At 45.1% G+C, this 15,891-nt stretch overlaps 1 protein-coding gene across 1 annotated transcript in view; it reads left to right on the top strand.

Annotated features, from left to right (window-relative positions):
- Window positions 1-1,815, top strand: part of LOC121922163 (protein PET100 homolog, mitochondrial) — a 9,485-nt gene extending 7,670 nt beyond the window's left edge. Inside the window, exons 3-4 of the mRNA XM_042451201.1 lie at window positions 1,274-1,306; window positions 1,392-1,815. Of these exons, the coding sequence (XP_042307135.1) occupies window positions 1,274-1,306; window positions 1,392-1,469 (111 nt within the window). The 3' untranslated portion in view covers window positions 1,470-1,815. The remainder of the gene's footprint in view (window positions 1-1,273; window positions 1,307-1,391) is intronic.
- Window positions 1,816-15,891: the final 14,076 nt, after the last annotated feature.

Below are 15,891 nucleotides of genomic sequence, written 5' to 3'. Positions count from 1 at the left end.
CTTCTGCATGGGACACTGTAGTGATGCGACCTGACCTGTCCTTCATTCTGAAGGTCAACTCGACATTCCACGTCTCACAAGAAATCCTGCTAACATCATTCTGTCCCCATCCACAAAAAGAGCTTGAAAAGATATGGCACTCTCTTGATGCAAGAAGAGCCATTAAGATCTACATCAAGAGGACCAACGCCTTCAGGTGTTCAGACTTTCTGTTTGTCTTCTTCAGCCACCGATCCCTGGGAACCAAGGTTTCTTCCTCCACCCTTAGCAGGTGGATCAGGGACTGTGTAGGGGCCTGTTACCACACACTGGACTTACCACCCCCAGCTGGGGTGGTGGCCCATTCCACCAGAAGTGCAGCAAGTTCTGCGGCCCTGGTGACCTCTGCCTCACTAGCAGAGATTTGCAGAGCGGCAATTTGGAAGTCTCCCTCCACTTTTGTTAGGCATTATAAGCTTGACCTCTTTCAGTCCACGGAGGTGGCCTTTGGGAGACAGGTGCTTCAGCAGGTGGTGCTTGGATCTTCCGCCTCCTAACCGCACTTCCCTCCCAGATCTGGGGGGGGGGGGGCCTTTGGTAAATCCCGCGTTTTCAGGAGGATGGGACCTTGTCTACTGGGAAGAGGAACATTGGTACTTACCTGTGATACGTTCATTTCCAGCAGATAAGGTCCCATCATCCTGACCACCCTTTGGTGCTGGCAGTGCATCCAGGCTCCACCTGGTGGGCAATATTGCCTACCTCTACTGTTTGCCTTCTATCTGGTTAAAGTTCTCAGTTGAGTGTTTAATAAAGGTTGTTTGTGTTTTCAAGGTAACGGTTGGCTATATGGCCTTTCTTCTGATTGGCTGGCTATTGACTGGGTTCCTAAGGGGAGGGTAGCCCCTCCCATGGGGGAACCAGGTGTGGCTTGTCTTTTGTTATATTCTCTGCCTATAGGAGCTAAATGGGAGGAGCTACCCGCGTTTTCACAGATGATGGGACTATCAGCTGGAAATGAACGTATCACAGGTAAGTACCAACATTCCTTTTTCTGCGCTCCTTTGGCGCTGCAACATCTGGATGTAGTGCCAGAGGAGCACTGTGATGCTGCCTGCTGTGTGGTACAGCGCATAGCATCACACCAGCCTGGGGCGGAGTGGGGTGTGCATCGTGCGAACACCACACCCCCACTTCACCTCTAGGCTGTCCTTAAAGGCCTGTACATGCTGTCAGTCTCAGAGCTCTCCATCCCTATAATTAAATGATTTCCTTCTTCATCTTTTTCCCACAGAGGGAGATCTATCCACCTGAAGACGATTACCAGGTAAATATGTCCCAGCTATGAATAGTGTTGTTATATGTCTGGGAGAACAGATTTCTGGTGGAAGTGACACTTATATCTTTGCCAGAGAAAAGAGCTGGAAGACTTCAAAGAGCGTATGAGAAAGAAACGGGAAGAACGGCTACTGCAGATGGCAAAAGAATAATGGTGCAGCCTATTATATGTACATTTTGAAGCACTCTCAAGAAAGTTGCCATCACTAGTCTCCTCTTGACTTTAAATCAATTCTGCTATTTCTAAAGACTGGATGACGGAATGAAGGGACTTGCAGTGCAGTTCTACATGGTATATTTCCTAGCAGAAATTCTATGTCTGTTAGTTCCTCACGGCACTTCTGGGCTTAAATTGGAGAGGGGGAAAAATGACCTGATTTAGAGTTAACTGTTTCTATCTTGATGTTCTGCCTCTTGCCATGTGCACCTATTGAACCTTTGCCTCAGTTTGACAGTTATCTCATGTGAGTCGCTAAATAAAAGCACTATGTAAGAAGACTGTGTTGTCTGAGGTGCACGTTGTGTTTCACTGGTATTAGCAGATAAATAATAGTCTACCATCATTTCATCCACCAATAGGAGACTAGCCACAACTCTTGCCACCTCTATCACCCCAACCAAATAAGTTACCAACACAGCAACTAGCAGCTCAGCTTGTCAGGGATTTGAAGGGTTAAAACACAGCACACAGGGAAATGCTTGATGTGTATGTGTTTGGCCATGAGCATTCAGCAGAGTGGCAAGGCTGATCAGCACAACTGAAGCTCATTGGCTCAAGGACACTTCAGTGTCCAAGTGCACGTAGCCATGGATGATGAAACCATGTGTCTAGATTGCACAGGAGACACATGACATGGTTACACACCTGAACTCACTGGGTTTGGGAGACCACATGGTCTGAAGACTATAAACCCAGGGGTTGCAAGGGATAGCTTGTGGGTTTGTAGAAGGAGTTGGATTGGTATGGTTTGGAGTTTTGGAGATCTAGTTTTGTATAATAGCACTGTGAATAAAGAGCACTTTGGGAGACTTAGTTTCTCTGGTGGTTTATCAGTAGAAGCTATAGCATCTGTTTGCTGTGTGTCCCCGGAGGTTCCTGCATTGCTGCAGTTCCTGGAAGACATCCAGTTGCTGTCATCCCAAATTGGACTTTGGAGCCACGCTTCTGCTTCTGGAAATTTGCCAGCACTGCTCCAAGGGTCTGATTTAACCCCAGGACTCGTTGGAGTTGCTGACAGTGGTTGTTGGACCCCAGCAGTTGCACTGACACAGCCTTCCCTCTGAGTTGTAGCTCATAACTATAGCAGTGGGTTTGTCTTAAATGGAATGAATGGTAGCACAGTTGGGAGGGAAAAAAAATCTCAGGGTTTTGTAGTAATTTTTATTTTTGTTCATGAATGATGACATAGCCAGGATAGATTATGACACTACCTTGTTAAAGACATTTACAACAAAAATGCATTTCAGTAGTTCTAAAAGGATCCCTCTGAACTGAGCAATATGGGTCTTAAATGGCACATGAGATTCAGTATAAGCAAATGTAAAAGGGTACATATTGGGTTAAAAGAAATCAGCTTCACATATACACTGATGGAATATGAAGTAGCAGTGACTGATCAAGAGAAAAATCTTGGCATTGTGATAGATTGCTTGATTAAATGACAAATCAAATCACAGTTGCTATAAAAAAAGGTAATTGTTGGTTGGTTGATAATCCGAAAGTGCACAGGAAATAAAACTATTGTTGTTTTGTGCCTTCAAGTCATTTCCAGTTTATGGCAGTCCTACAGCATACCTAACATGGGGTTTTCTTGGCAAGATTTGTTCAAACTGGGTTTGCCCAAAGTCACCATGCTGGCTCTCTAAAATAAAACTACCAATCACATACTGCACTTGGGCAAATCTATTTTTACATTTGGAGTACTCTGCACCTGAAAAGTTACTGTGTACAAGAAGAAGACCGGGCAGAACAGGGCAGTCAAAATGATCAACTGAAGCAACTCCTATGAGGTAAACATAATTTATTTGTGTTTCTTAGATTAGAAAAACATCCAGTAGGAGGAGACGTTGAAATGTATAAAATTATGGACAAGGCAGAGAAGGTGTCTAATAATATAAACCAAAACCACTCATTGAAGCTGAATAATGGGATATACAGGACAAATAAAAGGATGGGGTTCTTCACACCATAAATGATGGGATTCACTGCTGCAAAGTAGTGATGGCTCCCTGCTTTAAGAGCTTTGGAATGGGGATGGAATAAATTGTTGGAGGACATGGCTATCAATGGTTACAAGTCATGATGGATGCACATCTCGGGTACCAGCAGCGATATGTTTCACTAAATCAGTTGCTAGGAAGCATGAGCAGGTAGTGCTGTGGTATTCCTGCCCTACTTGTGGGCTTCCCATGGACAGCTGGTTCATCACTGTGTGAAGAGAATACTGAACTAGATTACATTGATGTGTCCCAATACAGCTTTGTGTACTCATTTGCCTCTTATGTGGAAGCTCAGATTATTTTATCAAGATACAAAAAAGTATGTCTGGTGTCTAGAACTACATTTGTGGGTAGTGATGGCTGCATTATTAACTTGATGTCGGGGAGGTGTGAGAGGAGGCTATGGGTACAGGAATATTTCCTTGGGTAACCGCAAATGTCTTATTTTTAGAGTAATTAGTTGCTTGGTAGTCAGGCATGCATCTTCATTTTCAATGTGAGGTCTTCAGATAGATGGTTCTGCTAGTTTGGTTTGCTATATAGAAGAGAGCCAGCATGGTGTAGCTTTGAATTTTAGACTTAGACTCTGGAGACAAGAGTTTGAATTCCCACTCAGCCATGGAAATCCACTCTGTGACCTTGGGTGAGCTGTACTCTCAGCCTCATAGGAAGGCAAAAGCAAACTCCCTCTGATGAAATCTTGTCAAGAAAACCCCATAATAGGCTTGTTTTAGGGTCACTAAGGTGTGTTACAGACCGCCTGAAAGCGGCGGTCTGCTGCCGCCACCAGGAAGCTGCAGCCTCCAAACGGGGAGGCTTCCCGGCAGCGGAAAAAGAAGCTGCAAAAAGCGGCTTCTTTTCGCACCGCGCTTGCGACGCATGAGTGCGCAAATGGTGCACTCCTGACGTTGCAAGGCAAGGGGGACGTGCGGGCGATAAGCATCTGGCACTTCAAAATGGCCGCGCCCGTGTGTATAGGGTGCTGCCATTTTTACGCCCCCGTCACGTGCTAGGGGTGAGGCCGGTATGGACGCTAGGTCCTCGGCCAACCCTTAGCACATGACGGGGGCGGCACAAAGGCCCGTGCGGAACGGGCCTATAAGTCTGAAAAGACTTGAAGGCACACAACAACAACAAAACAGAAGATTCACCTGTGGAGGGTCTTTGGTTGGTGTGGTGGTGGTGTTGTGTAATCCACTTATCATCATCCACTGTGCAGCAGATTTGCAACTAGTTGTTTGGAGAATTTCTTTTAATGAAGGCAGATTAATTGATAACCATTCATTGTGGCACTTTGAAGAGGAGAAAACACTAAATTTGTGGACAGCTTGCTGGAAGCATGAAATAAAAAAGGCAGTACCAAGGACTTAATTGGCCTTTCATTCATTGGAATTAATGTCTGCCATGGACATTATGAAGCCAGAATATTTTATGCTTTAGATTAAGAACTAGCTGTAATATATTTTCTTTATAGTTTGTCTATCCCATTTTTGTCTTCTATGTGATTCTGTATATTACTTTTTGATCAACTGGACCTATTCCTAGTTGGTATGCATAGAGTTATAGTCTAATTGTCTGAGAAATTTACAATTCTGGCAATCCACTTGTCCAGCTACTGGAGTGCATTGAACTAGACTTCTCAAAATCCAAACTTAAAATAGTATTTTATGGGATTCTGTTAAGTAAGACATGATCTTATCACACAAATAACCACCTGTTGTATTTATGGTTCTAAGAAAGGTTCTTTTATTTTAATTGTACATTGAAATAGAGTTTGCCAAGGGGTAATCCTTAGGAAGGGTAGAAACACAGGGCTAAAATGTAAATGCATATGGGTTTTTTTTAATGGTAGAGCTACATATATTCCATAGGGAAGCAATACTAGAGCCTCATTTATCTGGAAAACAAGATGCATGCTTATGTCTAAGGGCAGCACTTCTGGAGAGAGGGGAGTCATGCCATGATAATTTTGGTTTACAACTTGAAAAAGTTACTTTTTCAACTTTGCCTTTTTCTGCAATGCACTGTACATGGGGCTATCCTTGTGCTTAATCCAGAAATTTCAATTAGTACAGAATATGGCAGCCAGGCTGGTCACCGGAAAAACTAGGAGTGACCACGTAACACTGATACTGAAATCACTCCACTGGCTGTCTGTTGGTTTCCGGGCACAGTACAAGGTGTTGGTTATTACCTTTAAAGCCCTACATGGCCTGGGTCCAACCTATTTAAGGGATCGCCTACTTCCTTGTAATCCACCCCGCACACTCAGGTCCCCTGGGAGGAATTTATGGAGCCTTTAAAGACCATATTAACTGCAACCTCCCAGAGGACCTTTTCTGCAAATGCTCTCAGACTGTGGAATAGCCTGCCAGACGAGATCCATCAAATCACCAGCTTAGACAGCTTTTAAAAAGCTGTCAAGACAGATCTCTTCCAGCAAACCTTTCTTGAATAAAAACACTTGGCTAAAGAATTATTACTCCTTCAGATCTTGTATCATGCTACCACTCTGCCCATTGTTTATATTGCTGCTAAATAGCTTCTTTTAAAAATTAATTTTAATTCTAATGTGTTTAATTCTGTTTTAAGGGGGGATTTTGCAATATTATATGTAATAAGTACTGTATGTTGGATGTTTTAACTATGTTAGCCGCTTTGATTGTTCTTTTACAGAAAAGCGGGGTACAAATAAAAGTTTTATTTATTATTTTATAACTTATTCCCAGAATCCCCCAGGTGGTATTTTTGATGAGGGATTCTGGGAGTTACAGTCCAAAAAGCAATTTCCAAGTTCTGAGGAGGCTTGGAGGGTGGCTCATTACTTGTCATTTTATTTTTGGACTAGAACTGATAGACTGCCCCAGACACCATGCTAGCCAGGGTATTCTGGGAGCTAGGGTCCAAAAAGCAATCTTTTGCAGCTCTTTTTAAAACAAAATCAAGAAGATGGAATTGCAAGAAAGTATATTTTAGGAGATGTCTTTAGTTAGAAAAAGTGTTTGTAAATTTAATCCCTAGCTGTGGACTGGAGAAAATATGAGGTTTAATCCAAGGATACTAGATTTGATAAAGGAAGTCTTGCAGATCTAGGTCTTTAAGAAGAGGTGCTAGGATCTGGTGCATTGGCATGTTTGGAGGTTGGACTTTTTAACTGGCCTGTAATGGCTTCCAAATGCTTCTCATGGATGCGGTTGATGAAAGAGAAATAATCATCCACTGGTGTGATGGTGACATGTGAAATATCCGAAGCTGCACTTTCTGATAAAGCCAAGCTCATGCTCTCCTGTTAAAGCAAACAGAAAGGTCAGTTGTATCATCTATTTTTTGATGCCAGGTCATTCTGCTATCCAAAAGGTCTACTGCACATAGTTTATGCTGTGTTGTATATCAGCATCCTGATCCCAGCAATTTTTCTGTAGTACACAGCCTCTTGTTTCCCAATGAAAGTGCCACCACCAAACATCACCCACCCTTTGCTGGAATCCCATCAGGCCACACTCATGTACAGATAGCTCTTGGCAGTGGGTTGGTAACAGAATTACAAGGCTTCATACCGTCTCTAATCTATAAATTGCTATTGCATCAAAAGCATTTGGAAATGCCGGTTCAGTCATAAAATTGAAAGACATGTTTAATGAAAGATGCTTGGGGGGATTCAAGATTTGATAAGAATGAAGACAGCATTGGTTATTATACAGGAAGCATGAAATGAAAACCTCACTTGGCTTGTACTTTCACAGTTGGCTTTTCCCAGCAGACAGGGTCCTAACCTCCTGTGTTCTGGGTTAAGCTCTTCCTATTCGCTCCTGTAGGCAGGGACAATAAACAAAAAACCGGCCCCTATATAGGGAGGAGCTAAACCCCCTGGGCCTCAGTCTTGTTCCTGCCTAAGCCAGCGAAGTTTTTCCTTTCTCCAAAAGTGGTTTGAGAGTTTTCTTGGCCTTCCCTTCTTCTCCTCTCTCCTGCCTTTCCCCCCTTCCTTGGTGGTGGCTATGGCAGAGGATCCCAAGAGCACTGGCTAAGGGTCATCCTTAGCTCAGGCTTCCCTAACTCAGGGTCTGCCAGCTCAACAGAGGGAGCTGGCTTCAGAGGGAGACCCATTGGCATGTGTTTGCTGTTGCTCTGCAGCTTCTTCACTACAGCCACTCCAGTCCTTTTCTTCTCTTCGTTTCTCTTGCTGCCTTGGAAGCATGAAGAAAGACTTCATATGGCAAGGGCTCCCAGGATTGGAGAAAGGTCTTGGCTTTGCCAATGACTCTCCTTCTCCTCCTAAGCTGCCCCCTTTCATGGTGGGAGCACAGGAGATTTCTGTAAACAGCACTGCAGCACATGGGAGCCGTGGGAACAGATGATATGGGGTATCCCCTCCATGTCTCTGTTTCTCCACATCACCTCTGCCCAGCCTGTTTAAGGCAAGGGATCAGTGAGGAAACTGGCCAGAAGTCAGGGAAACTTCCCTTCTCAGCATCTCTGCTCACCCCATTTGGGCCAGAGTTCAGAGGACAGGCCAGCCAAAAGCCATGGCAAAGGATTTCTCTGCATCACCTCTGCACAGACTGAAACAGGGCCAAGGTCAGAGAGGCAAGCCAGCCAGAAGACACAGGAGAAGAGGTGAGTACAGGGGCCCTCTCTCTCTAGCCAGCAAGGAACCTTTGCCAGATCTAATGCCCTTGCGCAGGACAGGCATTGCCATGAGGCCTCTACCATGGCCATTGCAGGCACTATGCCTAGCAAAAGGTTTGGGACTCTGCCAGGAGGCCAGATGGGGGCATAAACCCTTGGTCTCCCCCTTCCTTCCCTGGCCCTAATGGCACCCAGGATCCCAACAGATGTGGGAGATCCTATTGCAGACTGGGAAACACATGGTGGTGTTGCCAGGGCTACTGCACATTCCTTTTGAATTCTTATAATGAGATGGTGTATAAGGAGGCAGAGGACTCCTCCTTTATGTTGTACAGCTGCATGGCTGTAAAGCAGGGGTCGGCAACCTCCGGCCCGCGGGCCGGATGCGGCCCGCGAAGGCCTGGCCACCGCCCCCCGGCTGCTCCTGCTGCCGCTGCTGCCACCGCGGCAGCCGCCCGTCGCAGCTTTTCGCCGCTCTGGGTGCCCGCCATTTTGGGCGAAAAAATGGCGGCACCCATAGCGGCCTCTGGGGCTATGGGCGCCGCCATTTTTTCGCCCAAAATGGCGGCGAAGTCTCGCGCGACCTCCATGGGGGGAGAAACCCCCCTTCCTCCATGAGTGTTTTAAAAACAATATAATCAGGTTTTTCTGCTAAGGGGTTGCTTCAAATCCCATTCAGACATCCTACAGAGCCCTGAGGAATTTGCCACAAAGATCACAATTACCTCTTACCTTGTCTAGATAGTTGCATTTTAAATAAGAATGCCTGCTGATGGGCTTGCCATTCAACTGCTCCCTGCCCTGGATAAGCCTATTGTAACAAGGTCTATCATGCATATGATGAGTTGGGCTCAAGGCCATGAAGGTTCATGCTGCCAATCTCTTTCTTTTAGTGGTCTCAGGGTGCTACAAGATTCCTTTGCATACTGTTGGGCATGCTTTGATTGTGATTTCCTGCATGGCAGAGGGGTTGGACTTGATGGCCCTTGTGGTCTCATCCAGCTCCATGATTCTATGATTTTATTGTTATAAGGTTAGCTGCTGTGTGGGTGAGTGTCTTATCCCTGACTGGGTTTTCATGTCAAGGTCTGGCCCAAACAACACCATTGTCCACTGCCTTCTGAGGCTGGGAAAATGGACTTCCTAGTGCCTATGCCTAGTTTTCTGCTAGCACATGTGCTCAGATTTAATATACCATAGACTTACACCAGCCACCTATATGCCCACAGTGTGTGTGTGTGTTTGTGTGTATTCCAAAAAAAGGAAGAATCAGAAACAGAAAAACAATACCAAACTGTGATTTTACTATGCCATTATATTTTATGTGACTTGAGCTTCCATGGATTTGGTATCCATGCAAAGTCCTGAATCCAACTCCAGTACATATCGAGGGCACACTATAAAATTTAGGTTTGTTTTCCTTTGACAGATCCTTTTTGTGGAGAAAATCCTCTCCTCGAAATTCGATACCACAGGGCTATCCTTTCCAAGCCCTCTGTTCCCATTTCATGACTCCTTAATCAGCAGTTCATTCATAGATCATAGAATCGTAGAAATGTAGGATCATAGAATCATAGAGTTGGAAGAGACCACAAGGGCCATCCAGTCCAACCCCCTGCCATGCAGGAAATCCAAATCAAAGCATCCCCAACAGATGGCCATCTAGCCTCTGCTTAAACACCTCCAAGGAAGGAGACTCCACTACACTCCGGGGGAGTTTGTTCCACTGTCGAACAGCCCTTACTGTCAGGAAATTCTTCCTAATGTTGAGGTGGAATCTCTTTTCCTGTAGCTTGCATCCATTGTTCCGGGTCCTGTTCTCTGGAGCAGCAGAAAACAAGCCTGCTCCCTCCTCAATGTGACATCCTTTCAAATATTTAAACAGGGCTATCATATCACCTCTTAACCTTCTCTTCTCCAGGCTAAACATCCCCAGCTCCCTAAGACGTTCCTCATAGGACATGGTTTCCAGACCCTTCACCATTTTAGTCACCCTCCTTTGGACACGCTCCAGTTTCTCAATGTCCTTTCTGAATTGAGGTGCCCAGAACTGGACACAATATTCCAGGTGGGGCCTGACCAGAGCAGAATACAGTGGCACTATTACTTCTCTTGATCTAGACACTATACTTTTATTGATGCAGCCTAGAATTGCATTGGCCTTTTTAGCTGCCGCATCACACTGTTGACTCATGTTCAACTTGTGGTCTACTTGGACTCCCAGATCCCTTTCACATGTAGATTCATTCAGCCAGGTGTCTCCCATCCTATATCTGTGCATTTCATTTTTCCGCCCTAAGTGCAATACCTTACATTTCTCTGTGTTGAATTTCATTTTGTTAGCTTTGGCCCAGCTTTCTAGTCTATTCAGATCATTTTGAATGTTGGTCCTGTCCTCTGGAGTATTAACTATTCCTCCTAATTTGGTGTCATCTGTAAATTTGATAAGTGTGCTCCCAATTCTGTCATCCAGGTCATTGATAAAGATGTTGAATAGCACTGGACCCAGGACAGAGCCCTGTGGGACCCCACTGGTCACTTCTCTCCAGGATGAAAAGGAGCCATTGTTGAGCACCCTTTGGGTTTGGCTGGTCAACCAATTACAGATCCATTTAACAGTTACTTTGTCTAGCCCACATTTTACAAGCTTGTATGCAAGAATATCATGGGAAACCTTGTCAAAGGCCTTACTTAAATCAAGATATACTATATCCACAGCATTCCCTTCATCTACCAAGCTGGTAATTTTATCAAAGAAAGAGATCAGATTTGTCTGGCATGATTTGTTTCTCTGAAACCCATGTTGACTTTTTGTGATTATGGCATTGCTTTCTAGATGTTCATAGACTCTCTGTTTAATGATCTGCTCTAGAATCTTTCCTGGTATTGATGTCAGACTGACTGGACGATAATTGTTGGGATCCTCTTTTTCCCCCTTTTTGAAGATGGGGACAACGTTTGCCCTCCTCCAGTCTTCTGGCACTTCTCCTGTTCTCCAGGAGTTCTCAAAGATTATTGCCAATGGCTCCGATATTACATTTGCCAGTTCTTTTAATACTCTTGGATGTAATTCATCTGGTCCCGGAGACTTAAATTCATTTAGATTAATAAGGTGTTCCTCTACTATCTCTTTACTTATTCTGTACTGAAATGCCCCTATCCTGTCCTCTGCTCCATTATCCTCAGGTTGAGCACCCTTTGCCTTTTCTGAGAAGACTGAGGCAAAGAAGGTGTTGAGTAATTCTGCCTTTTCTCTGTCTTCTGTTAGCATTTTGCCATCTTCTCCACACAGTGGCCCTACCGTTTCCTTCTTCTTCCTTTTGCTGCGGACATATCCAAAAAAGCCCTTTTTGTTGTTCTTAACCTCTCTAGCAAGCCTGAGTTCATTCTGTGCTTTAGCTTTTCTGACTTTACCCCTATACATGCCTGCTATTTCTTTGAATTCCTTTTTTGTGATTTCCCCCTTTTTCCATTTCTTATACGTGTTCCGTTTCAAACTTAGCTCGGTTGAAAGTTCCTTAGTCATCCATCCTGGGTTCTTGAGACACCTCCCATTTTTCTTTCTCACTGGAACTGTTTGAAATTGTGCCTTCAGCATCTCTCTTTTGAGAAACTCCCATCCGGTCTGAACTCCCTTTTCTTTTAGTATTTCTGACCATGGGATCACCCTTAATACTTCTCTAAGTTTACTGAAATCCGCTCTCCTAAAGTATAGGATGAGTGTCTGACTATGCCTGGCTTCTCCTCTCCATTGTATAACAAACTCCAGGAGAACATGGTCACTTCCACCTAAGGATCCCACCACTTTCACCCCATTAACCAAGTCATCCTTGTTGGTTAGGATCAGATCCAAAATAGCTGACCCCCTTGTTGCCTCTTCCACCTTTTGGACCATGAAATAGTCTTCCAGGCAAGTGAGGAATTTGCTAGACCTTGAGGATCTGGCTGAGTTTGACGTCCAACAAATATCAGGGTATTGAAGTCGCCCATCACTACTACATCTCTCTTTTCTGACTGTGTGGTCATCTGTTCTAGAAAGACATCATCCAATTCCTCCGTCTGACTTGGGGGTCTGTAGTAGACTCCCACCATAACATCCTTGTTGTTTCCCTCCCCTTTGATTCTTATCCAGATGCTCTCCACCTGGCTTCCATGATTGATGTCCTGGATCTCTTCACTGGTGTAAATATCTCTGACATATAGTGCTATTCCTCCTCCTTTCCTGTTTGGCCTATTTCTCTTAAAAAGGTTATACCCCTCTATTTCCACATTCCAATCATGAGACTCGTCCCACCAGGTTTCAGTGATGCCTATTATATCATATTTGCTTTGCTGTACTAGGAGTTCAAGTTCATCTTGCTTATTTCCCATGCTCTGTGCATTAGTGTAGAGGCATCACAGACCACGGGTCCCATTTACTTTTTGCTTGTGCAAGTTTATTTGCCTCCCACTGTTGGATCCTTGCACTTTTTTTCTTGTTTCCTCTATGTCTGTTTGACTATTTTCTCCAGCCCTTTCGCCTTCCTTAATATTGTCTCCCTTCCCCACGGAACTCAGTTTAAAGCTCTCCTGATCAAGTTTTTGAGACTGTTGGCAAAAACATTTCTTCCAACTGGTGTGAGATGCAACTCGTCCGTTGCAAGAAGTCCCTCCTCATGGAACCGCAGCCCATGATCAAAGAATCCAAATTGTTCTTGGCGGCACCATCTGCGAAGCCAGTTGTTCACATCTGCTATTTTCCTCTCCCTTCCTGGACCGTGCCCTTCAACTTGCAGAAGAGACGAGATGACAACCTGTACATCCATTCCTTTCAGCTTCCTACCAAGCGCCTCGTAATCCCTTTTGATGTTCTGCAGGCTGTGTCTTGCAGTATCATTGGTTCCTACGTGGACCAAGAGGAAGGGGTATTGGTCAGTAGGCTTGACCAGTCTTGTCAGCCTCTCTGTCACATCACGGATCTTTGCCCCTGGGAGACAACACACCTCTCGAGACATCTTGTCAGGCCTACAAATCACTGCTTCTGTACCCCTCAGCAAGGAGTCCCCCACTACGACCACACGCCTCCTACGAAGTTTAGCAGCAGCTGTTCCCTTGGGTGGGACGCTCAGGCTTGCCTGCTCTGTCCCTGAAGTCTGTCTATGCTGCGCTTCTTCATCCTCCTTGATAAGGGAAAGAGCTTTGAATCGATTCTCTAGCTGCAAGCTCCCCGAACAATCCCTTCTTGGCCTACTTCTCTGTGTGACATTCCTCCAGCTGTCTGCCTCCTGTGTATGTGAAGTGACCTCCTCGGCTCTAGCATCTTCCTCTGCATGGCATTCGTCCAGGATTGTTAGTTCTGTTCTGTCCAGGAAATCCTCCTGCTCCCTAATATGCTGAAGTGTAGCTACTCTGGACTCCAACTGCTGCACTTTCTCCTCCAAGAGGGCTACCAACTTGCACCTGGGGCATGTGAAGTTCTCCACTTCTTTAGGCAAGAAGACAAACATCCCACAAGTGTTGCAGATGACTGCCGTGGTTCCGTCAGTGTCCATACTGAAAAGTCTTAGGAAATTACTGGAACAGGACTGTGGGCTTCCTCCTGAAAAAAAAGAATCCTCCAGAAAACACCAACGCTAAGCCCCTGATGTTTCAACATTCAGCAGGGAGACTCCTCAGCCTTCATACAGGTTGATGATAGCCTGCTACATGGAGTTGGGGTGATTTTTGAATCCTCTAGACAAGTTCATCCTCAGATGAAATCAGACTTAATTCTGACCACAGGCCCTGTTAACACAGAGTGCATCCACGCTTCTGCACTGACTCACCAATGTCTGCGAGGTAAAGGTTAATCCAGTGTCTCCCTTGCGTAATCATGGAATTAGTCTTATTTTACACAGGTTCACAGATGTTCCAGTAAAGAACTGCACATTGTTTTGAAATATTAGTTGGAGGTCAGACATTAACATTCCTCTTTCAGAGTGGTAAGTCTTAATTGCTACACGTGAAATCACCTTAATATCACCTTCATTGCTATAACCAGTTGAGCAGGTGATCTGTGATAGGGTGGAAGCTGCCATAGGTCCAGATTAGATCAGGTTCTATTCTGATTGATCACATCATCCACCATAATCCACCTTTTAGACAAGTTCTCATCGACTGCTTCAGGTTTTCAGTGGCTGACCTGCTATAGTCCATCCAAGATGGCATTAAAAGGGACTAAGACCCAACATGGTTATAAGGCAGGTGTCTGCCATCACATCAGTTCTGCTCCATATGAGAGCAGCTAGAATGGTGGCCATCCTCACATTAAGAGGCTGTTGAGGGGAGTTTCCAACAGGGCCAGCCTACCAGACATCGTTTTCCATCTTGGGACGTGAACACGGTCTTAAAGGCGCTGACGGTTGGTCTGATCAAGTCCCTTCGGGAGGCCTTCCTCAAACACCTCTCCCTCAAGGTCATCTTACTCATGGGCATTACCGCCACCAGATGGGTGTCAGAGCTGGGGCCCTGTTGGTACGTAAAGATTTGTGTCTTTTTAGGCCAGTCTCAGTGTGCCTTCGTCCAGACCCTACCTTCATGCCTAAGGTCAACTCAGCCTTTCAGCGATCGCAGGACATTCTCCTGCCTTCATTCTGCCCCGATCCTAAGAAGGACTTGGAAAAGACCTGGCACACATTGGATGTGCGCAGAGCCCTCAAAATCTACATCAAGAGGACTTCAACCTTAAGGTCATCTGAAATGTTGTTCATTTCCTTTCTCCCGGGCTCTTTGGGGTGCAAGGTATCTGCCTCGACTCTGAGTAGGTGGATCAGATCTTGTATTCAAGAGAGCTACCGAACTCTTGATCTCACTCCACCTGAGGGGGTGATGGCGCACTCAACCAGGAGTACATCTACCTCTGCGGCCCTGGCCACTAGCGCCTCCCTGTCAGACATTTGCAGGGTGGCCACATGGAAGTCGCCTTTGACCTTCATAAGATATTACAAACTGGATGTGTCTCAGTCCACTGAGGCGTCATTTGTAAGGAGGGTCCTCCAACAGATTGTGTTGGGGGGGCCACAATCTCCTAGCAGCACTTCCCTCCCAGTTCGAGAGGGCTTTTGTAAATCCCAGAACACAGGAGGTTAGGACCCTGTCTGCTGGGAAAACGAACGTTGGTACTTACCTGTGATATATTCATTTCCAGCAGACAAGGGTCCTAGCATCCTGCCCACCCAGGTGCTGCCTTTTTCTTCTTATTGCTGGATTGGTTTTCTGAGTTCTTGTTTTTTCTTTGACTAGTTTTTCTAAGGTGTTCTAGTTAACCTTTAGCTGATGTTACTAAAGTACAGTTCCTTGATTTTCCTTACTAGTCGCTTGGCTTGTTATTGACTGAGGCCAAGGGGGGTTAGCTCCTCCCTATATAGGGGCCAGTCTTTTGTTTATTGTCCCTGCCTACAGGAGCGAATAGGAGGAGCTTAACCCAGAACACAGGATGCTAGGACCCTCGTCTGCTGGAAATGAACGTATCACGGGTAAGTACCAACGTTCATTTTTAGTGTTGTACCTTACTCAGGTATGAGATTAGTGTTCAGTTTCTACACACTTTGATTTTCTGCAATAACATTGATTGTGAATAATAAGGAGATATCATACACCTTAGCCATTTGCTCCTGATAATATCTAGGAACAGAGTGTTCCAGTCTGGTATGCAACTAGGAGAAGGTGAAATAATTGCATACTATACCTTTAAACAGAATATCAACAAGA

This window comes from Sceloporus undulatus, chromosome 2 (genome assembly GCF_019175285.1).
Source record: "Sceloporus undulatus isolate JIND9_A2432 ecotype Alabama chromosome 2, SceUnd_v1.1, whole genome shotgun sequence".
Lineage (NCBI taxonomy): Eukaryota > Metazoa > Chordata > Lepidosauria > Squamata > Phrynosomatidae > Sceloporus > Sceloporus undulatus.
This window is presented reverse-complemented; position numbering and strand designations above follow the sequence as displayed.